We start from the raw sequence: 25,682 nt of genomic DNA, 5'->3' as shown, positions 1-25,682 counted from the left end.
ACCTGATGAAGGGGATTGCCTTAGATAGCTGGTCAGGGCATTTTTACAGGTCAGGCAAGCATAGCCAACAATTGAGCATATCACACTGATCAGAAACGTTTGTACCAACTGCTTTTGGTCCTGCCGACACCTTAACTATGTATTTCTCATTATAAAACAAAATTAAATATGGTTGTCATATCAAATCACAACTTACCGGAGCAAACACATGTCCAACTTGGGTATTAAGTCCTAGTGTATTTCTCTCTTCTTGTAATCTGTCCTCACCATCCACACTTTGTTCCTTTTCTCTCTGTTTATAATTAGCAGGAGATAAAATACTAATTAGTCAAGCTAACTGCTCTAGTTCTTTGCAGTATTTGATCAAATGACTTCTATGGTTTCATTAAGCATAGGGAAAATGGGCTAATTTTTTAGTAAAATGCGCGCGCCAGTTTTTGAAAATGCGCAATTTGCGCATTTTTTACCAAAATGCATGATTTTTCCTTCCCAAAAAGTTCAAATATATACAATATTAAACAAATTTTACTGTTTTTCTTCTATATTTTCTTGCAAGACGGCCAATTTTCTATACTTTTTTAACATGGATTGCGTTGCAGATCATTATGGATTATACCCCAAATTCTACCCGATTGTACCCAAAATGCATCGCACATTTTCCCTGTCCTTTGGTTTCATGCTGTGATCAGTGGTGATACATACTGTATCATACACCCTGCAAGGTTGATTTGAAATAGGTCTATAGAGTATGGTGTCTTGATTTATTGAGAAAGTGGTAAGCCTAAATATTAAGCTTCTTTAATTTTTTCTAAGGATTAAAGGATATGCCTGATGACTTGCAGTATTTCTAGTTATGATCAGATAGGTCCACTGTAAGGCTAATGAAAGTCAATTCCCAGTTTCCCGTTACATTATTTTTCATGACTGTGTAGGTGACCATTTCATTATTCATTATTTTATACCATTTCATTATTGCATCTGTTACAGGTGTAAACCAATAACTACCCATGTATACATGTGATAAATCACGGTTTGTAGTTTACAGATGTAGTGTACAACCACATGAAGGTGATTCTACAACTATTATCAAAAGTTTCACAATATTTTTTACGGGATGAGATCAGAGCAGATCAAAAGTGCGGGACAGACAATTGAGTAGGTATTCATTAATAATTCATTATTAACCATATACCATGCTCCTACTGCAAAGAAAATCCCTGAAAATCAACATAAATAGATTTATGATATTTTTTAAACCACAATTATTTATTTGTATGTTAAAGTTTGTTAGAAATCAACATCTTATTCAAAATAATGAAATATTTGGCCAGCAAATTGTTTTGAGCGGAGTAGGGTAACGGGAAACTGGGAATCGACTTTCATTACCCTAACAGGATGATTGACTGACAGTTATCTGTAGGGCTAGAATATGGCATCTCTTGGAAATGGAAATCACAAGATCACACAGCCCACTGTAACAGGATACTTGACAAACACTTAACTGTAGTACATAGAATGGTATTCTTGTGAAGTCTCCACATTAATTTTTGCGGTACATTAATTTTCGCACTTTTTGTGCTCCATGCAGCTACGGCAAAAATAAAAACATGCAAATATGTTTTTTAGGCATAGGTCTATGCGAGTAAACTCAAAAATTGAAAATTTTAAAACAAGTGAAATGGATAAAAATTGTCAAAGCGTGAAAATTTACACACACAAAAATAACCACTTTTACAGTAATTCAGGGATCATCACTTCCGTGGTTTAGTTAAGATCACATATGTGATATGATCAAGTTAAATGTCGCTATAATTGTTTTTGCGATATTGGCAAAAACAGTGTTCAAATTCTTTTCTTTTATATTGGTTTTCAACCATTGATAAATTGCTCATAACTCGGTAACCAGATGTCCGATTTTGATGGGGTTTGCATCAAAATGTAGAATTTGTACACTGCCAGAAAAGGATGTAAAAAACTCTGAATTGAAAATTGCCGACATATGACACATTCCCCTTGATCATGTCACATACACCCACTGTAACAAGAAACTTGACAGACAGTTAACTGTAGTACAGAGAACAACTTTCTTGCAAAACAATGTCACCACACATAGTAGTACTATTTAGTATCTCTTAGAAATGGATATCACTAAGGGCTTTTCCACTTAAAATCCATGCCCCCCATGGAAGATATGACCTAAACCTTCCAGTGTGAATTTCAAATGGGGTTACCTGAATGGAATGAAGGTCATGTCTAACATAGGGGGTGTAATGGAGTTCAACTGGAATAGCCCAATTTACCACTAGGTAGCTTTTTTACTGACCGAAACAAAAACAGAAACCAATTAACCTACACATTTCAAACACTTTTAATTTCCGGTACTTCCGTTTGTTTGTTGGGTATAGCCTCCCTCAGGTACCTATAATTCATTTGAATTTGAACACTTGCTGTACAGTTATTAATTTCTTGGTTTCAAAATCATGTATATCAGCTTCTTTTATTTGAAAGAAGCTATGAAGATAGACTAGCTATTGATTTGCTACCGCAGTACTGCAGCCTACCAAACAGGGCAGAAAGTTACGCATTATCTTAAAACATCCAGTGTTCACAAATTTTTGACCGACTGTTTTTGCTTTGACTTTGTCTTAATTGTTGACAGAAAAAGGGGTCCATCATGAAGTTCTCTCTGATTTGGATGTTTGTGGTGCTGGCTTTTACAGTGGCATCATCATCCATTAACTTCAAATACCCAAAGGGTTTGCCATGTAAGGTATACAGCAGCACTGAGTTAGACTGTAGCAATAGGCAACTTACAAGTATTCCACTGCTACAAGATCGCAATGTTGAGAGTTTAGATTTGAGTTATAATCAACTTGGAACTTTGTATGGGAAGAATTTCATCCATCTCGCTTCACTTCGGAGTTTAGATTTGAGCCACAACAATATATCCAATATCAGGAATGATACATTTACTGGATTGAATAAACTGGCAACTCTAGATCTAAACCATCAAAACCTTCTTACCTTGCATGGAAGTCCATTTCGCTCAAACGCATTGCTGAAGAAGTTAGATTTGACTTCAAGCAGCTTGACCAGTTTACCATCATCAGCATTTAGTGGATTACATGAGTTGCAAGAACTTACCTTGCCCTATAATAAAATACAGTCATTGCCTGATTCTATTTTCCATGGTTTGACTAATCTGACTCACTTGAATCTATCCAACAATGTCATATCAAGCTTACCAGAGATATTATTTGTAGATCTCATCAGTCTGGAATACTTAGATCTATCCTTTAATAACATATCAAGTTTACCAGATACATTGTTTATGAATCTTACTCATCTAAACTACTTAGCTTTAAATGTTAACCATTTAACCTCTACTCCATGTAAAGCAATAGAAGGTCTCCAAATGCTATCAACACTAAGAATGCATATCAATGAACTTGACTATATAACTTGCTCTATTCGGAATATGACTAGTCTCATAGAGTATGACGCATCATATGATGTGTATAATAGTCCAGATGATTATACTGAATATTGGAATGAAACCAAATGGTCAGAACTAATCACAATGTTACCACCTTCACTATCTGGTCTGGACCTAGCTGTAGCTGGTGATGCCGAGTTTCAAACAGTGATGGACGAGTCATTGAAATCATCTGTGTCAGTATTGCTGATTATAAGTACTTCATCTTATGGTCATCAAATGATAATTAAAGATGATGCATTTAATATGTTTCCATATCTACGTATGTTGAATATAGCAAGTATGTTCAGTAGTCTTACTATACTGTACAAGTATGCCTTTCGAGGCTTATCACAACTCAAGTTATTAAACCTTCGTTATAATGGTCTAACTGAATTTCCTTATGAAGCCCTGGGAGTGCTTGCAGACTCCCTAGAATACTTGGATTTGAGCTATAATAATATACCGGAGATTGGCTATGATAGCCACCATGCAGGTTTCAGATTGAAATCCCTGGATATCTCAAGTAATCCCATTATTATTACAGACCTTGGATCATTTGGCAATCTGACTCATTTGTATTTGAATGATATAAGATTACACCTGACTAGGTTGATTTTGTTTCACACTACAACCACCATTGTGTCCTTCAGATCCATCAGTATTTCAGCAGCTGAAAAAATCACTGAACTAGCGATAGATCGATATCGTATTCCATTGTGTAGTTCATATCCTGCAATTGAGAACATTACCTTCAGTAAACTCCGATTTAATGTTGCACGTTCATTTGTGTGGGGTAACTGCTCACGTCTCAAATCACTTTCCATATCTGACTCACAAGGAAACATATTTAAATTTGACATAGCGATTGTCAATTTAGAACAACTGACATTAACCAAATGCAAATTGACATCAATTGACCAATTTCTTCTTGAGATTCAGAGCCTACAAAATTTAGATATGAGCAGTAATAATATTGGGGATATCAGTGGAAATGACTTTTCTTCACTGGTAAACCTCAAATCCATGGATCTCAGTCACAATGCAATAGAAAGCCTGCCAGAGGACCAATTTCATCACATGATGAATATCATCTATCTTAATTTGGCTGGAAACAAACTTGCCAATTTGAATTCTTTGAAAGGGCTCCATGGTGGTCTACAAACACTCATTGTATCCGGCAATGCAATAACTACGTTACCGGCCTTTCTGATGAAAAAGCCATACAACTTGCTGCATGTTGAATTCGGAGATGTACCATTTTTTTGCAACTGTGATATACAACCCCTGCAACGTTGGATAATGACAGATACAAAAACATACATAGCTCCACAGCCTACATACATGTGCAAGTCTCCTGCAATCAGAGAGAATCTTGGTATCACAGAATTTAGTTTAGACTGTAGTCTGCATCTTGAACGCTACATTGCCCCAAGTGTGTCAGGTTTACTTGTAATTGGGGTAATAGTTTCTGTAATTTATAAATGTCGTTGGAGCCTACATTACAAATGCTGGACTTTGTGTTGTCAGAGAAGATATCAGCAATATATAGATAATGATGATGATGCTGACATCAATAGCGATGATGAAGAGGATGTTGATGCCCCATATGAAGCACCAATCATGCGACGTCGATATCATGCTTATGTTGCCTACCACAAAGATAATGAAGCATGGATAAATGATCAACTCATTGCAAACATTGAAGATGGACCAGAACGGTTCCGGCTTTGTCTTAAAGAAAGAGGTGACATTCCAGCAGGGCATTATATTCTCAACGCCATATGTCATGGCATTCAGCAAAGTCGCAAAACTATTGCAGTTTTATCAGAGAATTTTATGGATGACGGATGGTGTCATTATCAGCTACATTTTGCACGGATGCGAATGGTAACAGACAATGTTGATGTACTCATTCTTGTACAGATTGGAGAAATTCCTGATCGTAAAAAGACATTGTTGCTTCGTCAGTTATTATGTTACAAGGAAGTGTTGAAGTGGCCTGAAGATCTGGTTGGGCAAGAGTTGTTCTGGAATCAATTGAAGATGAAACTTCGTAAACCTGTACGAGTTGATCGTAGATTTGTCGAGGATTGATAAGGCAAAGAAAAAAGGGCTTAAAGGAGGTTGGAAATGCAATGCCTGATGCATTTTTTTTTACCTGAATGATTTATCAACTTTTTAACAGTGGCGTAACTTTGGGTCAGGGTGCCCGGGGGGCGAAAGTAGATCGGGTGCCCCTGATCAAGGGTGTGCATAGTGCAAAGCTAATCAATTTTGGTATTGAAAGCCATAGACCTACCGAATAACTTACCAATAGTGTTTCAGATCAAATTTATTTCATGTTTCAATGAATTTAAAGTTCAAAAAAATGTTTTCATCTTCTCCAATGTCTTTATACTTTAGAAGATTTGTCACTAGCTGCAGTGACATAGCTAGGGGTTGTGGTGCCCTGGAATACAAAATGCAAGAATATAAAATACCCCTCTTCCTAAAACAATTACGCGTGGGCACGCGAAAATGTGCATAAATACCAATAATTTTGTATAATCAAGTTGAATTTCAAATGACAACTTACGTTGCAATGCGCGCAAAGCGAGCGAAAATTTTGTGTTAAAGGGGGCATCCAAATAAAGAGTAATTCTATGCATGGTGGGTAAAGATTTCCACTTCTTTCCTATAACAAAGTATTATCGTGTCGAAAGGGTATCCAGGCCTGGGTGCCCTTTTGCCTGGGTGCCCGGGGCGAGGCCCCAGAGCGCATAGGAGTTAAGCCACAGCTTTTTGATGATTTTGCTAGATAAGTCTGTAAAATGTAAAAAAATATTTTTTATGAACCCAAGCAGGTGACTAAAGACCTTTTCAGGGGCCTACAAAATTCATAATTCATCAATTTGCTGAACCAGAGCACCCTAAAATTCATCAAAATTCAGAACTTTGCACTTTTGGAATAAGCATAAAAAATGTCAAATGTCACAGAAAGCAATCTCATAAATTTATTTATTTATTTTATTTATTTATTTAGCTTCATACACTGGATACAATATCAAATAACAAAATTAGATAAAAGATGGATAAATATATTGCACAAAGTAAAAGTATAAAAGACATATATATATACATGTGAATAAAATGCATCACGGATCCAGCACATGTAGGAGAGATACCAGTGTAGAGGATTGGGATGAACAGGTGCATATCACCTCTAAGACCATCCCACCTCAAGATCAAAAATTTAATTAAGACACCCTACAAATAGCATAGCTGCATACACGGAAACCCACGCATACAAATGTCAGCCGGCCGAAAATTTAACTCAAAATGAGAATGCAAAAAATTAACCACATTGCTTTTAAAAACAGAAAAAGATGAAGAGGACCTAACACTAAGGGGAAGCTGATTCCAAATTGGCACAATGCGGTTAAAAAAACTGGACTTAAAGACAAGATTAAACCTAAAAACGAAGATAGATTAATTAAAAGTATCGTCATATTTTTTCTGATTATTCTTATCACACAACAAGGTTGTCAAATTTGGCATGATAGGGGACTAGCAGTAAACACATAGGATAGGATTTACACTTTCAGAGCGGGTTTGTACAATACATGTATTATGCAATAGACATTATATATAGTCTGTATCTTCCTCGAGTCAGTAATTTAGATATTGTTTTTTATTGTATCTCTAAATGTAATGATGAGAAGTATATAAAAGTATACATTTTCAACAGGGATAGCACAGGCACAAAAAATCAAAGGGTCCAATTTAATTTTTCTGGACCCTTTGGTACCTGCAAAACCAACATTTAAGGGGTCCAATGAGAATCTAAGGAGTCCATCTGTCCGAAATTCTAAACTTTATAGGGGGCCTACTGATTTACGCCTCCGTGCATCCTAAAAATAATTAAGGAGTCCATGGAGTTTTTATCGGACCGTTTGGTCACTTTTAACTTGTGATTTAAGGAGTCCAAAATGGCCAAAATCAAAAAATAAGGAGTCTCTGGATGCGACTCCTCTTTTCAAAAAGGAAATGATGCAAGGATCCAACTAGCATAACAGATTCCTGCAAAAATTAACAGTTTTTGAGATCTCAAAATTTGACTTTACTTTACTGACTTGAGGAAGGTACTACAGACTACAGTGATCAATGTATGTTGTTGATCCATGGAAGTAGTAGCCACTTCCATGGTTGATCGTAGGTGGTGCTGTTAGACAAAATATTTTGTACAGACAATGAGGTTCTCGAACCACGAGTCTCGCCTGCTTTAGCGACCACCTGCTTTTGCAATTACTTTTGGTAGAGGTAAATGAATTTGGCGGTTATCGGCTGGGCACGATTATCTGGCTGATGGTGACTGTACCCACCAAGTGTAATGCCCATGCAACAGTTTTTACTAATTTGACCTCAGATGACCCCTGGTGACCCTGAAATGACCTTCCAAAAATTTGGCTCTAAATGTTGACTGTACCCACCAAGTTTCATGCCCATACGACTGGTTTTACTAATTTGACCTCAAATGACCCCTGGTGACCCGAAATGACCTTCCAAAAATTTGCCGATCTTAAATGTTGACTGTACCCAGCAAGTTTCATGCCCATACAACAGTTTTTACTAATTTGACTTCAGATGACCCCTGGTGACCCCGAAACGACCTTCCAAAAATTTGGCTTCAAATGTTGACTGTACCCACCAAATTTCATGCCCATCCGACAGTTTTTACTAATTTGACCTCAAATGACCCCTGGTGATCTTGAAATGACCTTCCAAAAATTTGGCTTAAAATGTTGACTGTACCCACCAAGTTTCATGCCCATACGACTGGTTTTACTAATTTGACCTCAAATGACCCCTGCTGACGTCGAAATGACCTTCCAAAAATTTGGCTTTAAATGTTGACTGTACCCACCAAGTTTCATGCCCATTAGTTTTTACTAATTTGACCTCAGATGACCTCAGTGACCTTGACCCACTAACCAATACAAACCGGTTCTGTCTCGGGTCAAGATGCACCCACCCACCAAGTTTGAGGAACGTGCGTCTCATAGTCTCCGAGAAAATAGGCGGAAAGCAAACTTTAACCAAAACTTTAACCAAATTTGTCACATACACACACACACCCCTGTCTGTGTTTGCCTCCAAACGTGGAAATTGTGTTTTGCTATCTAACCGAGGACGTGTGTATGATGTTTTCATCGCCTAAAGGTTCGTTCATACTACCACCGCATTTGAGATGCGTTGCTTTGCGATGCCGATATATCGATTACTTTTGCCGCAACTCAACGCAACTCGTCGCATTTCCAGGTTAAAATGTATTTAACTTTATTGCGATATCGCAATGCAGTACTTGCAGTATGATGCAGTGCGACAACGCACCGCATCGCAAAGCAACGCATCGCAAATGCGGTGGTAGTATGAACGGACCTTAACCGTGGACTAAAATGGCGGATTTTTTTTGTGTATAATACGAAACGAAATTGTAGCCATCACCCTGCGGACGGTAGTTTTTAAACGTGTGGTCCTCGGTTTCAGGCAAATAGCGTTTAAAGCATCTAGCATGCATTTGAGGTCTTTTGCAGCAGTTTGAGACCGAGGACAGTCCTCGGTTGGAAGTAGGTCCACAGTTTAGGGTGAAAAATCTTGTGTGTGTCCTTGTTTGTCGGCAAACACGTACGCACCCCCACATACATACGGAAAAGTGATTATATATTCTCCTGCCTTATCAGGCCAGACAAAAATTGATCAATGTTGATATCATATTATTATTTGTATAAATATTGTGTTAAGGGATCTAGAATGAGCGTTTTATGGCGTTTCGACAGTATTTTTTGTGGGACATGATAGCACCTCAGACGTATCGAATTGCATTCTGAATACAAAGCATGTCTTTCTGATATCAAATAATTTTCATTTTTTGAAATTCACGATATACCAATTTTATGACAAATTATTAAAATTTGATATTTTTCAAATTTTTGATATATAACAGTTCTCAAAATAAATTTTATAAATCTAATGATATATTCTTAAAGTGTATGTAGCTGGGAGGAAAAGCCGACGATCAATTGAAAATTTTGCACCTTTTATATCGAAGATATGTATTTTTTTCCCAAAAGACCTTTTTTTTTTTTGGTGTTTTGGGAAAAAATCCATATCTTCAATAACTAAAGGTCAACATTTTTCAATTGATCGTCGGCTTTTCATCCCACCTACATACACTTTGGGTAGAAATCATCAGATTTATAAAGTTTACTTCAAGTACTGTTAAATATCAATTTTTAATGATTTGCCATAAACTGTGTATTACATTGCGAATTTCAAAAAATCAAAATTATTTGATATCAGAAGGACATTCTTCGTATTCAGAATGCAATCGATATGTCTGATGTGCTCTAATGTCCCACAATAAATACTGTCCAAACGCTCATACCCCTTCCCTTAACAATGTAATGTAAATACAAAATATGTCATTTTCAATAAATTGAGAATGTACTCACTATTCAGAGGTAATTTTATGGTAAGTTTTAAGCTACAATAAAGCTGTGATACACATGCTTACAACTTGAAGTTGTCTTTTCTTTTCTCTAACTTTCTTCCTCCGTTCTTTATTTGTTTTCTTTCTGTCGGGTGTTCACTGATTTGGGGTCAAAGGTCATCAAGAGGCCATTTCTAGTGAGGGAAATATCTGCAGATGTCTTGCGTCCCACAAATTACTAAGCACATCACTTTCCAAAGTGTCGGAACACAACCAAATAAATTGTGTCAATGTCACTACACAAAATGTCAAAAAAATGACATCAAAATTATTTTCCAAAGTAGTTTAAAGGGAAATTCACAGATCTTAACAAATATAAATATTGTGTCACTTCCACGTAACATCAAAGGATATTAGCTAAAACAACAATGTAAAGCCAATTTGCGGATCAAAGAGCTTGAAAAATGGTAAAAATAAGTAACTTTCATGAACAAAGCCCAAAATACCAGCTACATTAGTCAAACGATGTAGGAAGAGATAAGAAATAACAGAGCCAATTGTGGTCTATGACAATAGCTCCAATTGTGGTAAAAAAACAAACAAATTTGAATTGCCTTTAGTTTGTATTTTGTTTGCATAAAACACAGATGAGAGGTACAAATTAGTTTTATAAATGATTTTGACTTCTTTTTCATTAAGTTTGTCTTTTTACCCAAAAGGTATATCTTTTCCTTTGTGGCACAATCAGTTAGCGCGCTGTGACATTTTTTATGTCCAGTGCATGCCAACACTTGAAACCGGGTTCGAACCCCACCCAAGTCGTATTTTTTTTACTACATTTCCCCAGCCTGTATTTTTTAATCATATTAAGGGTAGACGAGGTACTGTAAAACCCCGTCTACAAGCATACATAGTGTTTTTTATGAAAGCTAAATTAATTCGAAGCCAGCGTAAATATACCAATACAATAGATTGGTCTTAAAATAATACTTGTTTGTATATGCTTGGATCCGTAATTTATTTGCTCATACTCCATAATGGCGCCTGGATTAATGTAGCTTTCATCAGAAGCACTCTATATGCTTGTAGACGGGGTTTTACGGTATTGTTGGTCGAAGCAACCAAAAAAAATTGATTTTCATAATCTAGATCAATATATTATTGAAACATAACACTTTGATGTTTTGCAACAGTTCATTCTACAAATCATATGCTTAATTTATTGTTGTTTATGAGTTATGTACGTTTTACAAAAGTGTTGTTGTTTCAGCCCTCTTTACAACATAACTCAAGAACCATAGGACCAGGGGTAGCGTTAACCCCCGATTGGGGGTGAATGACCCCCTAAATTTAAAAAATGTTAATTTGGGAATTTGGGAATATGTGCAAGCTCGGGGGTGAACTCTGACCCTCTACTTTTGGACCTTACTCCTGCCCCTGACTACACTGCAAAATATTTTTCACCCCCGAGATTTAATTTTCACCCCATGTATTTGGATTTTCTGCAAGCTCGGGAGTGAAAAACACCGGAAAACAACCCCCGACTTTCGGGCCTTAATGCTACCCCTGCATAGGACCTACAAATCTATATCTGTGATATAGCTTACTACCATTCGCAAGATGCTGTGAACTACCAAGTTGCAACAGTTTAAAATAGTTAATAACCTTAAACTGGTAAAAAATCCATATTACATACACAAACGAATTGCAATTTTGTTTGTTTTTTATTTGATTGGAGAAAATTGCCAACTTATTCCAATTCCTTACCCATAGGCCATAACCCTATGGGGGGGGGGAGATTATGCAATTATGTCAAAAAGCAATTTTGTTAAGCCTATATGTTGTCAGTCTTTCCTAATTTTTAGTTTTTAAAGTGCAAAATTTAAGTTTCAAACATCATTCTGATTTGCTCCCGGGATTTGCTATGCTGAGAAAAAGCACTCACAAAAGATATAGGCCTATCATATAATGATCACATTTTGTAAAAAAGCTTCCCCACCCCCATTAACAAGCACTCTCCCCTCATCACTAAACCTATAGATAGGCCTGCACAAGCAATCATAGTTTAATGATCGATGAACTTGTTTTTCACCAAAAGACCGGAAAAAAATGCTTTTATCATGGAGTACGAGATTTAAATACTAACCAACCAAACGTCGCATGCGCAAGATTTAAATATTAACCAAACGCAACATTGTGCGGTGAGTAAAGGTTTAAAAAAGAAATATAAAGGCAGCGGACAGGGGTGAAACTGTCTTTTTCATTCATTCATTCATTCATTGCATTTGTGTGGCGAGCCTCGACTAATCATTGTTCCCCACATAAAAATACTTATTGGCAGGTGTTGTCCATATCCCACATGTTATGCCTATTCAGGTGACTCCATTTGAAATTCACACTCCCTGTGTGGAAGATTAAGGTCATGCCTTCCATAGGGGGCTTATGGGATTCAACTGGAATAGTCCATTACTTCTTACAACTGAGATTCAATAAAGCCTTTAATTACCTGTGCCATCACAAAATCTCTAGCCTCCATAAGTGCCAAGAAACCTTCAAATGTCCCATTCTCTATCAGAACCAAGAACTGGTCTGTTTTATTCCATAGGTTCTCTATTGTCTTCAGCCTCTCTTGCTTGTTTGGTAATTCTAGTAAGGCATATGCAGACACTGTGAGGTCAAAGGTTACCTGAAGAATGAAACGGTACAGAAGAAAAATTGAAACATCACAAATACTGTATCTAAATAAAGAGTTTTAGTCCATTTCTGCTGAGAATATGCCATATTTTGGACATGGCCACAAGTGCTAATATCAGGGTCAGACAACTCAAGTTTAGGGCTGAAGTGGTTTTGGATTTATCTTGGACATGGATTCTTCTGGACTTTTACTTGACTTGGACTTTGATTCCAATATCTACAAAGACTGATCAAGGCCAAAATTATTCAAAGATATTGTATATCTAATCTGACGATTGATAAACACTTTAAACATTTTACGGACTTGGCCTTATCAAAAGTTTACAGAATTTGCTGAAAATGTCTATACTATGCTCATAACATCACATTAGGCCCCCTAAATACAAGCTTGAAGGAGTTTGAAATCTTACCCTTGACCCAATTGGTAAAAAATGTCTGAAGAAAACTGTGTCCAGATAAGGCTTATTCTCCTCCTTACTCCCGCCACACAAGATATCTTCCGCTAAGTTGTGCATATCCTTCGATGTATCAACGCAGTAGAATTGCTGGATGCTGTTCTTCCAAAGTACATCTGTTGCCCTGGTAAATCAATGAATCAATACATCAATCACTTAAACCCAAGAGTACAAATGTCACAGCTCTGCTGATTGGTTACAAGAAATATGTTGTGATTTATTGGGCCAATCAGCAGCATGGTAATAATGGTGTTAGGACTGAAGAGGATGGACCATAAATGTTTAGAAGCTGTATTAGTCCAGCCGAGCTACGGCTGGACTTTGAGCAGTTTCTGCTACTTCTGTCAACATATGACATAATTTGCTCCAGTTGCTCTAGACTGACACATACGCATTGACATTAACTGGTGTCTATGGGGTAAACACAGTTCGATTTGGAGTTCAAGGTCATGCAGGGGTCAAACAGGGTTGATTACTGAAAATTATATTCAAATCACTATTTGCTACATATTAAGTGCTGTGATTATCAGAATAATCCAAAAAGGCTATAGCATTATGTGCATATAGGATTGTAATCAGATTTGGTTTAAACATGGAGGAGGGGTCTGTTTTGGGGTCAAAGGGGGCAAAATTCTAAAGTTAGTCCAATTTGAATGAAAATTAGTATATGTAATCCTGATATGATTCAAAATATGATGGAGGTCATTTCAAGCTCACCAAAGATCAAACAGAAGTCAAAAGGGGTAAAATTTGTTCAATTTGAATGAAAATTAGTATATGAAATGTTGATATGATTCAAAACATAATGAAGGTCATTTACAGGTCATCAGAGGTCAAATGAAAGACCAACTCACCATACTGTTGATCCAAGACCAGAGCCAAAATCTAGCACTGCTTGCGGCCTAAAGTCAGGCACTCTCTTCTTGATCTGCAATGAAACATTACAATAGCTGCCCTGTAAACATTTGACTATTTACACACAGTATATTGTACTCATCTACACATGGAGGCTACATATGGCAACTATTGCACTTACTGGCACTTATGGCATTGAGCAGTCTACATAAGTTCAGTTAAAACTATCAATGGCATCAATTCCATTACTTTATATTTCCAAAGTAATCTAAAAGTGACAAGTTCCAATTAATGCCAAAGGAATCCAATAGGAATGTCATTTCTGTTCCCCTTAAGACTATGTCATATTTCACCATAACCAGCAGACCAGTCTTTTGCCTCTCAGAATGATCGGGCGGGCCACAGGCTTGAATGATGAGGACTTTCCTTCATGCCATTCCACAACACAACATCTTACCTAGACATTCGCTTTTTGTATTTCTTTCCTTGTTGAAAAGGTATAACGTTGTGGAGATAGGAACATCCGGGTCCTACTCTGCCATGTTTGGCTGAGTAACGGTACATGAACACGGTCTTTTGTGCCTATGTAAATTAGTCATTGTGTAAAGCTGTGTTTATACCCATGGGTTACTCATCATCAGACTAAATCATTGTCGTTAACTGCACAAGTTATGTGTGTAATTTTAGAAAACGTTGACCGATAGAGGGTGTCAATATAATAGGCCTACGTGTCGCTTTTGAAAAGCAGCGAATCATGCGCATGCTCAGCATGCAAATACGGCGGCGATTTAGTACACTGATCATGCGTGCGACTCAGGTTTCTGCAAAAGCAATTGAGTATAAATGCATCTTTAGAAATGACCGGCAACTGTGTGTTCTCAAGTGGGTTTTATCATGTTTATTAGTGACCTGACACACATTTGTCTTCGTTTGATCAAGCATTGAAATGCTTTAATTTTTTGTTCTGGTTCGTTCATGCATGCTCAACAAATTTTTCAATGTAAGTGCCTCTGGGCCTAGTAGAAGTAAAAACGGATACTATGGCCAGAGCCCGGGGGGTTCACTTCCATTGTGGCCTGTACACCATCCGCGATAATCAACTTTTGAAAAGCACCCTAAACAAGGATTTAATCCTTGGCTAAAACGATACCCTAAACAGGGATTTTATTCCTTGCATCATAATTTCATACCCTAAATTTCATTTCCGCCAGATTAGCAATTGCAATTTTGATACCCTTTTTCCAATTTTTCATGTTTTTGACACCCTAAACACGTTACGCACGATCGTGCATATCCACGAATAACTACCCTTTTTACGTGTTTTCATTATCGCGGATGGTGTACAGGCCACAATGGGAGTGACCACCCCGGGGGCCAGAGTTCTAGGGCTAATCTTACCTCATTTAAAACTCTATATGTAACTGCATAATTTGGTGCTAGTCTTGCCAGTAAATAGGTCATGGGTTTGGTCTCATCATACCTGAAAACAAAATCAAAATTAATTAATCGCTAAGTTTTCATTAATAAATTTCAACTAGAATTACGCAGTTCGTAATTAAGGTGGCCCCCACACAAAGGTGTGTAAATAACAAAGGTTTGTAAATACAAATAATATGCAATACGCAAATAAGCTCATTAATATTCATAAATATTCAATTAACATGACACAAAACTATACAGCACATCAGGCCAGCATATCCAATCACCAAACCAAGTTTGAAGTTATTACGTTTAAGCTGTAGAGTGGATTAATGACAATGTAGGCAAAATATGCAAATAAGCTCATTAATATTCATAAATATGCAAATAACATGTCACAAAACTATACAGCACATCAGGCTACCATATCCTATGACCGTACCAAGTTTGAAGTTGATCCGTTATTACGTTCGGGCAGGCTGCACAGTGGATTAAAGAATTTGCTTCCGCCCAGACAGCCAAACAAACAAAGAAACAAACAAACAAACAAACAACCAGGCAACCATCTGGATGATAACATAAGCCCCACACATGTGTGGGGCCCAAAAAGGAATGGTGAGAGTGTAGTCTGAATTGTGTTATGGCACTGTGTACCACCTCGCATATTGAGCTCAGATTTGCTAGCAATGGACTTTATCAACCAATACACCGATGCCCAGCCTCCACTATCACACTACTAAGAATGCTCAAGTTTCCCAGGCCTCCAATGCATCTTGTAAGGTCCATTTCTGGTACTCCAACTGTCACTATAACAGTTCCCTGCTAGAGAATTGTGTGCTTCTGTCTCAGACCCTCCCACAGGCTCAATAAAGGCAAGTTACTATTGTCTGTTCAATTAGCTTAGATTCTTGAATTTTTAAGATATTTGAAAAAATAAAAAGTTGTGGTCAAAGTCATCAAAGAAAAGTGTTAGCACAGCCTTAGACCTAACGTGATTTATACTTTTCAAATTCTTAAGTTCAATTTAAAACCCCATTTCTTTTCAATTTTGGTCATTTCCCGCGATATTTTTTATAAAAAGCCATAGAACGTCGGGTACCATAAACTTTTTTGAATCAATCCATTTAGAGCAATGGGGACGATAGTATATATTCGACCATCCGCATCAGGAAGTATTGTCCAGCAAAGTATTGGCCAGTATGCTTAATTTGTGTTGAAACCCTACATTACGTTATTATTTATGAACAAAGATTTTCTAAAATAGGCCCAGCTTATATTTATACGTTCCTTGCATATTTATTTATTTATTTATTTATTTATTTATTTATTTATTTATTTATTTATAAACAGAAGTAATGCAAAATTAAATTTTTATGCAACTGGCAGTTTCATCCTTATCTTCTTCAGTATATTTATTTATTTATTTATTTATTTATTTATAAACAGAAGTAATGCAAAAATTAAATTTTTATGCAACTGGCAGTTTCAGCCTTATCTTATTTATTTATTTATTTATTTATTTATTTATTTATTTATTTATTTATTTATTTATTTATTTATTTATTTATTTATTTATTGATTGATTGATTGATTGATTGATTGATTGATTGATTGATTGATTGATTGATTGATTGTGCTTAATGGGTCTGAGAAGGTGTAGGCCTATAGGCCTATTATAAAACTACACATTTATTTTCAATTTGTTATTTCGTTTTGTTTGTTGAAACAAACTGACAAAACTGTGAACCAAAAGAACTTTTGTACAAGAAAATATTATTTAAAACAATCAGGTTACAAATTCTTGTAAAGTCACTGTATCTGAAAATGTCAAGCGAATGCTGATATTCTTGGGAAGAAATGGTGGTATTAAACAAAACTCAATTTTGAAATAAGAACAAATCCATAATTTTAATGTCATTGTTTAGGAAAAAATAATGCTCAGAATAATGTTATGCATAAAACGTAACCGGTGGACCATCATCACCTATAGAACCTATCCAATAACCGGAACGGTATAACAATTGAAATGGCAGGACAGATTGGTGGACAGATTGTTTTGCTAAATTGGATAGGGTCTATGCCCTAAGTTGAGAATGGACCGTCCCACTCGATTTGTAAAAGGTCGCGAACCCTTTCGGTGGACCCAAGTAACTGCCTAAAATGAGGCAAAATTGAAAAGAAATGGGGTTTTAAATTAAACTTTGGAATTTGAAAAGTATAAATCACGTTAGGTCTAAGGCTGTGCTAACACTTTTCTTTGATGACTTTGGCCACAAGTTTTTATTTTTTCAAATATCTTAAAAAATTCAAGAATCTAAGCTAATTGAACAGACAGTACCTGTATGTTGCCCCTAATGCAAGCATCTCACCACCCCATACTGCATAATGTGTAAACCACTGTGTATATACCCTCCAAATACTGAGAATATATATTCTATGGTGTCAAAATCATACATATTGTCTCACTCAGGCCCGTATGCAGGATTTTTTTGGGGGGTGCTGATTTTGAAAAAGTGGACTTTTTTCCAAGGGGAGGGGCGATTTTGTGAAAAGCGGACTTTCTTCCCCAAATTTGGACCTTTTTTGACCAAAAAAGCGTAAAAAACCTTTTTTTTTGCTTGCTACACTCGAAAATTCTGAAACTTTGGGACTTTTTGCATACTTTTACAAATTTGGGGAGGTGCAGTCCCCCCCCCCTGTGTATGGGCCTGGTCTTACTATGTTTCCCAACAAAAAATTGACAATTAAAATATTCACAATTTTCACAGATCACTAATAAATATTGACTTTATCCAAATACCATTTTGTCATGTTCAAGTTCTATTTACTCATCATATGATACTTTTGCATATATAATGAGCTGTAACTGCAAAGGATCATGGGTTTTCATATCCTGTTTTATTCAATGTTACATCAGCAGCATTCAGTGGCGGCACTATTGGGGAGGGGGGGTTTGCCCAATATTTTTCTTGCCCAGCCCCCCCCCCCCCATTTTTGAGACAAAACCAAAAACAAATTACGTAAATTTCCACTTTTTGCGGATTGATTTTGCCCCCCCCTGAAATTGACTTTGCCCCAATGCCCCCCTCCAGCGAAAAAATTCCTGGTGCACCAGGATTTTTTCGGGGACAAGGATGGGGGAAGTGAATTTCAGGGGGGCAAATACTAACAATTTTTTGCAAAATTTTATTATGATACCCCCGTAAGAGATTTCATCTGGTGAGGGGGTATCAAGATATGCCACTGAGAATTTGAAAGTGTACCCATCCATTTACCAATTTTTCAAGAAATGTGGACTCAAAAATTTATTGTGGATATCGTGTATCAAAATTATGCCAAATGTGCCTAGTGAAGAAATGTGTCAAAATTGTATTTAACAATTGAATGAATTGTATTTGTATTTAATTTGACTTGATTTTTTTCCCCTGAAAATATTAATACGGCAAAATTGTTTCAAATCTAACATTATCAATTTTTCTAAACATCTCAAAATTGTGTCAACATTGACTTCAACATTTTCCTGACAATTTCAGTGTGTCAAAATTGTATTAGCCCCCTGAGCACTACCTGCCGATCTAACATTGCCTCTGATTGGTTAATTACATGATATCTTCATTTTAATCACCAATCAGAATGGAGCTTTGCAATAATTCACCCCAATTTTTTTGCTAAGTGAAATTATTCTAACAATGTTGCTGATTGATCCAATTGATAATGAAAATTTCTTTTTGACCAATTGGCAGGTAGTTCTCATGGGGTTAAATCTACAAGATTTCATTCAATTCAAGAAGGTCATAAGTGTAACAACAAAGCACCTACAATATTCTTGCATTTATAAGTTCTTATATTGAATAATTTTAAGAACACTGACATTACTCACTTAATTGGTTGCCAGTTGTACAAGTGCTGCTTTAGCTTTCTCATGACAGTAGTCATTTTCTTTTTACTTTCTTTTGGTACTTCAATCTCGGAATCCTCATCTATGTCTAAATGATAGAAGAGATAATGAAAAGGTGAACGTCACAATGAAAATGCTTTGACCATGACAAGATTCCTGGTAGCAGAGTGACTGCATCACACTGAAACCCTGTAGTTGTGTGGTAGTCACTACCAGAGTAACCTAGCCCATCGTGAGTGACAGGCTATTCCAGAAATTAATGGTATCTGTACCCCCCAGTTTTTGCTCAATTTTCAAAAATATCTCCATTGGCCTCCATGGGCCAGATTGTGTCACACATCTGCACACTTTTACCCTGCAGATACCTGATAATAACTTGATTGGGGACTTTGCTGGGTTCACAATATGCATTGATAGGCCCTTGCATTTACAATGCAACCAACAAAAACAAAAACTATCATTTCAAAATATTGAATACTATCATTTTATATTATTGAAATTGCAATTCTGATACACCCACCAAAAAAAACACCCAACCCAACAACATCAAAAACTTGCATACCTGCAACTCCAAGCTTTTCTGCATACTCTCTGGCCTGTTTTTTAATGTCAGTCTCTTCCACAGGCCTTTTTCTACACCACAGGTATCTTGCCATAGCATCAGCGTGGGGTTGCAATTGCTTCACAGGCTGACCTGAAATACAAATAATAATATCATAGTTTGTTGGAAACAGCTGATAATAATCAATATGATTCAAACAATCTTTTGTCCAAAATTCAAATTTTGTTGTGAATACCATCCATTATCTTGCAGCAGTGTAAATATGTTTTCGTTTTAGTATCCAGAGATTTTAAGGCAACCGACTCTTGTCAAAACATGCCCTAAAATTTGATGAGTTTGCCATATTCAGTATCAAAATTTGCCGAGCAATAACCATTCAAAACAGGAACGTCATAGTGAAATGAGATGAAAAGGGAAGGTCTACAGATTATTTTTCTGGCATTTTTATTGTTTTTTGACCTCAAAATGTTTTCTCTGGGGGTGTGATAATCAATTATTGGTCTCCCTAGTTTTTTTACCCAATTGATTTGTTTCAGGGTTGTTTCCTACTAAACTGTCAGCATGAATCAAACATCCCAAACTTACATTCTGCCTGTGTACTTTTGACATTTAACAAAAAATCATTTATTTGCAATATTCTGCAAAACTGAATTGTACACTTATAGGAAGAAGACTACAAATCAACTATCACAACCTTCATTTTGAACATTTCCCCAAATATTAGCCAAATTGACTTTAATACTTTCAGTCCCAATTAGGTCGGACTGAAGGATTACATATGACTGGTTTCACAATTATCAGGCAAACATTTTTTATTAAAATAAACTGCCTGTCATTTTTCTGTGATTTGGGACAAACACTTGTACTAATGAAACAAAATTGTTGTTTTTCTTGCTGTTCATGATGAAGGAGAAGACAAGGTGCAAGATGATGAAGATAACAATGGACCATTCCATTTAAAATCCACCAGGGTTGGCGATTTTTTGATTTTTTTAAAGAAATTTAAAAAAATCGATTTATTTGATTTAAATCGTATTTTTTTATTCAAATCAATTTTTTTGATTTTTTTTATCCTAAGAACTGCTATACCCCATGATAAAGTCTAAAGAGACCCGTGGAATGCTAGACATATGCACAATCCTATCAGGTATTTACAAAAAATCAAAACATGTTTTCAGATGTGAAAATTTCAAAGAAAAAATTTGGTAAAATCATGGGAAAAAACCTGCTGAATTCTGCACCTTGAAAATGATTTTTTAGCAATAGATTAAATGACATCATAGAGGTATTTAATTGTATCCAAAAGGTGTAGAAACATTACAAATGAAGTAAAACAGGTAATTCAAGATAGAAATTAACTTAAATTTATCAAAAACAGTAAAAACTGAAAAAGTTGATTTAAATCAGTGATTTTTTTTTAAAAATCATTTGATTTAAATCGTGATTTAAATCATGATTTAAATCAATTGATTTAAATCGCGCCAACCCTGAAATCCACACTACCCCTGTGGAAGATTTTGGAAATATCTTCCACAGGGGGAATATGAATTGCAAATGGAATGAACACATTAGCAGCTCCATTTGAAACTCACCCTCCCCCAGTGGAAGATTCAGGTTGAATCTTTCTTATCGGGTGTGGGAAATTCAAATGGAGCTGCCCAATGTGTTAATTCCATTTGCAATTCATACTCCCCCTGTGGAAGATATTTCCTAAATCTTCCACAGGGGTAGTGTGGATTTTAAATGGAATAGCACAATGATGATGGCAACATACAAACCTTGCATATAATTCTTGAGGCTCTTGACAAGTATCTTTGGCAGTATGACTGTGCCTACTCCCTGCACACCCTCATGTCTCTTGTGCTTCACATCCTTGTTTTCAAGCTTTTCTTTGATATTCTCATCAACTCTTGTTTGATGTTTGACAATTGTTGCTAACCTCTGTAGAAATAAATATGCAGCAATTTCATTAGATTATAACTTGTAAGATTACAGGTATCATGGAGTCAGTGTCTGGGATAATATTGTCCGGAATAACATTGTCCACTTACCCGAGACAAGTGTAATGAACTGCAGACAACCTTTAAATCATTTGTAACGCACGGTACTTATTTTATCTTGTCATTGCTATTGACAGCTCTAAACTTGTCCGATAGCGAACCCGCTCTAAATTGTTATCCAAAAATTGTCAATGAAGTTAATTTATGTTTTAAATAATCCTTATTCATGGGGTCAAAACAAGCCTACAAAATGCATAAAATGAAACATGATGCAAAAAATTGATATTTAGTGGCACAAATTTAGTATGGTGTAAGCAACCAAAATATCTCATGTACTCTTGTCTGTTAGTAGTTTGCTTCATTAATATTTATGGGCCAAAACATTTTTAACTTATATACTGAAAATTGCTGTATTCTTTTTGCGAGAGCATAGTTTACATCACACAGCCACAGTGTTAAAATGCACTCGTCTCCGATTGGCTCTGATGCAATCTGATATAATACTTTTGGCACTGCTATTGCATCGCTGTGTGAATTCTCCATGCTAATATTTTTTCTGCAATTGTGTGTTTTTTAAAGTTGTTCATGAATAATTTGTATATTATTGACTTTTATTGATTCTTAACATGTTTCATTGGTAAATCTATTTAAGTGCAAATTAATTGCATTTTAATCTTGTAGTTAACTTTTAATTTTGTTTGATATGTTGTTCTCATGTAAATCTATGGTATATTTTAATGGTTTTTAAGCTTGTTCAGCGCTTTGAGTTTGTTTTTTACATTATAAGGCGCTTTATAAATTTTATTTATTTATTTATTTATTATTATTATTAATTAGGCCGAGTAAAAAATAAATTATAAATATTTCCATTTTGCTTGACAAAACCAAGTGAATTTTTACCCAGTATAATATTTTGTCCTTCACATCGGAGGACTTCATCAGGTATGACTAATCTGATCTGATCCACTTTCCCGGGGAACTGCCAGGTTTCCGGTACTTCTTACTTAACTTACTAGTTCCCAGTCCACAAGCAAACTTCTGTACAAATTCAACTTATGCAAATGAATCAACCACAGCTCATTATAACCCAATGACATCACCAGCTCAAATTACATCCCATTGAAATGCATGTAACTGATGTAAGTGGAACCAACACTACTCAAATTTCAAGGGCTTTTTATAAAAAATTATAAGTTTTTGTGAGAATTTCAAAGTTTTTCTAGGGAAGTTTAGGGTATATTGAAGCTACTTGTGTAGGAAATAGAAGGTGGAGGCAGTCAAATGCTGATGGACAAAAGTAATATGCATGAGCATTTTTCATAGTCCAGAACAAATTTTCTTGAAAATCCATGCACCCGATTGGTCAGTTCAGTGCACATGTGGTTGTAATGTGAGCAGCTCTGTGTACTGATGGTTGGTGGTTTCCCAACTGTGCAATTAGTCATCATGGTGGTGGTACCTGGTGTGTTCTCTTAATAAGTTGTACAGTGCCAATGGTGTATATGTGTGGAATAGGGAGACATGAAGTCCATGTACAAAGACCAGAAATTACATTTCAAATGTACACCAAGGTATTCTTCCCTAACTATTTCACTTACCATGTCACTGTTGCCCTAACCATCTTTGAAGTAAGCTTCCTTGGTTGTATTGTCTCTGGAAATTTATTGGTCCAAATTTGTAGTCAATATCCTGAAATTATGTGTCCTGCTTGTAAGCTACACCATGCTTCAAATGGTGTTGATCAAATCTGGCTCTCAAAATGTCTGACAAAACAATCCCTAACTTTTGACCTTTCATAAAGACATGTGTTATTCTACCAATACCCCACAGAACAGAGACTGTGACTATGAGGTTGATATCATGACATTGCTAAATATCACTGCACATCAGCAGTTGAAGCATGTGCTGACATGTGCAGGTGAATGAACATGTGGACTCTCAACCAGTCTCTTGTTCAACATGAATTGGGCTATTGACTGCACATGGCAGTGCTATCAAGGCCTTGTGCATGTGTCTAAGGTCTGAAAGGTTATGATTTTGGGTCATGTTGTGAACATATACAATGGACATACAGCTGAATTTGTCATGTGGATATATTTAGACTTTTATCAATAAAGTAAGTACAAATTGGGGATCATATTTTTCAGATATGGAATAAGGACTTTGAGTGCATTTTAAAAGTGGTATGTGTGTGGGAATTTTTATAACTGGTGCAGTTATCATGTTTTGAAATATACACTCTTTACTTTGACAGCTCTATCCGTGCCTGTTTGAATGCATGGTTATACCATGTACCCATACACTAGTTCACCACGTAAACTTGTATGGCTCAAAATTCGGACCGCTCGCCATTAAGTTTACTGCTTTTGTGTGTTTTGAAATTTGTTGACGTTTTAATGATCCCCGATTTCCGGTCGATTATTTTAGCTGTGTCACGTCACATGCATGACGCTAGTGGGTACCAGCGAAACTTCAGAAAAAAAAAATCACGATCGCCGATAACGATGTGATTATGGGACTTACATAGAATTACACAGATATTTCTTGCCAAAATTTGACCATTTCTAGGTAGCTTGGCCCTACTTTGTCTGCGTTATATGAAAAAGGACAGTCTTAAGTAAGTAAATGTGCAACGCTTTTGATGTTTTAATGTTTTGGGAGACTGGGAGAAAAAAAAAAAAAAAAATTATGGAGCCTATTCTTGACTGTGTAATATTCCTTCAACCAGCTGCCGTGCGGTAACAGTCTTATACGATGGACAGATAGTATCAGTTTGTGAATGAGGACATCGTATAAGTTCCTTGTACTACCCATACACTATAGAAAAATTATCAAATTCGTGGACATCGTGGAACATTCAACTACGCTTGTTACTCCGCGACTATTCATGCTAACTACACGCGCGTACAACGCTACTCTACGCGCGTCTATATGAGCGAGGTTATCTGCGTACAACTGCTTACTACGCACAGCCACGCAAAGAGTATGTTCCACGATGTCCACGAATTTGATAATTTTTCTATAGGTATGGGTACATGGCATAATAACATCAGGGCTGTCAACTTTTTGGACTTGCTTGGCGTGAGACAGAGGCGTACCGGGATTTGCCGACTCCAATGTACATTTTGTACCATGATTATTTGAGCCACGGCGCCGAGAATGTGAAAAGTGGGGGGGTAGTAGGAGCAACAAATTATTCATGACGATGCGTGAGATTTTACTCATTTTCCAGCTTTTTGCGTGAGATTTACTACCTAGGCGTGAGATTATTCTACCCTGGCGTGAGACCGTGAGAAAGTGTCCCAATGCGTGAGACTCACGGCCAATGCGTGAGAGTTGACAGCCCTGATAACATGGAGACCAGGTATACATGATGGAAGTTTGGTTGTGCGTCTTCATGGTGGTCTTTAAAAGACGATCGTAGATGTGACTATATTCCCTACGTCACATCTATGATCCTCTTTTGATGACAGGAAAAATAACATGTAAATAATAGTACTATAGACTGTAGTATATGCACTAGACTATAGCTAGTAGTAGTAGTAGTATGGCATATGCCTGTAATAGCCTGTATGCTAGAACTAGATTAGAATTGGTATTAAAGCTTATTTGTCCCACCCTTTTGTGTCTAACGAACACACTCAACGTATTCATAAGTACACTGTTCATATTTTAAAATATACAATTATCATACCCGGCTGTTTGTTTCAAATCTAGCCCTTCGTATTGCTTCGAAAACTGTCTTTTTCTGAGCACATAATGGTCTCATGCTCCAAACACTGTAAGTCGCCATCTTTTTTCAGCTGCGCATGCGGAGTTTTTCATGCTTTCTAGTACACGCTTTTTGATTGG

At 36.4% G+C, this 25,682-nt stretch overlaps 1 protein-coding gene across 1 annotated transcript in view; it reads right to left on the bottom strand.

The window, feature by feature from the left end:
- LOC140136153 (ribosome assembly protein METTL17, mitochondrial-like) overlaps positions 1-25,648 on the bottom strand; it is a 31,362-nt gene extending 5,714 nt beyond the window's left edge. The window contains exons 1-9 of the mRNA XM_072157858.1: positions 25,525-25,648; positions 21,609-21,771; positions 19,831-19,962; positions 19,251-19,356; positions 15,350-15,431; positions 13,951-14,024; positions 13,052-13,220; positions 12,454-12,633; positions 197-292 (exon numbers count right to left, since the gene is read on the bottom strand). Coding sequence (XP_072013959.1) covers positions 197-292; positions 12,454-12,633; positions 13,052-13,220; positions 13,951-14,024; positions 15,350-15,431; positions 19,251-19,356; positions 19,831-19,962; positions 21,609-21,771; positions 25,525-25,623 — 1,101 coding nt within the window. The 5' untranslated portion in view covers positions 25,624-25,648. The remainder of the gene's footprint in view (positions 1-196; positions 293-12,453; positions 12,634-13,051; positions 13,221-13,950; positions 14,025-15,349; positions 15,432-19,250; positions 19,357-19,830; positions 19,963-21,608; positions 21,772-25,524) is intronic.
- Positions 25,649-25,682: the final 34 nt, after the last annotated feature.

This window comes from Amphiura filiformis, chromosome 16 (genome assembly GCF_039555335.1).
Source record: "Amphiura filiformis chromosome 16, Afil_fr2py, whole genome shotgun sequence".
Lineage (NCBI taxonomy): Eukaryota > Metazoa > Echinodermata > Ophiuroidea > Amphilepidida > Amphiuridae > Amphiura > Amphiura filiformis.
This window is presented reverse-complemented; position numbering and strand designations above follow the sequence as displayed.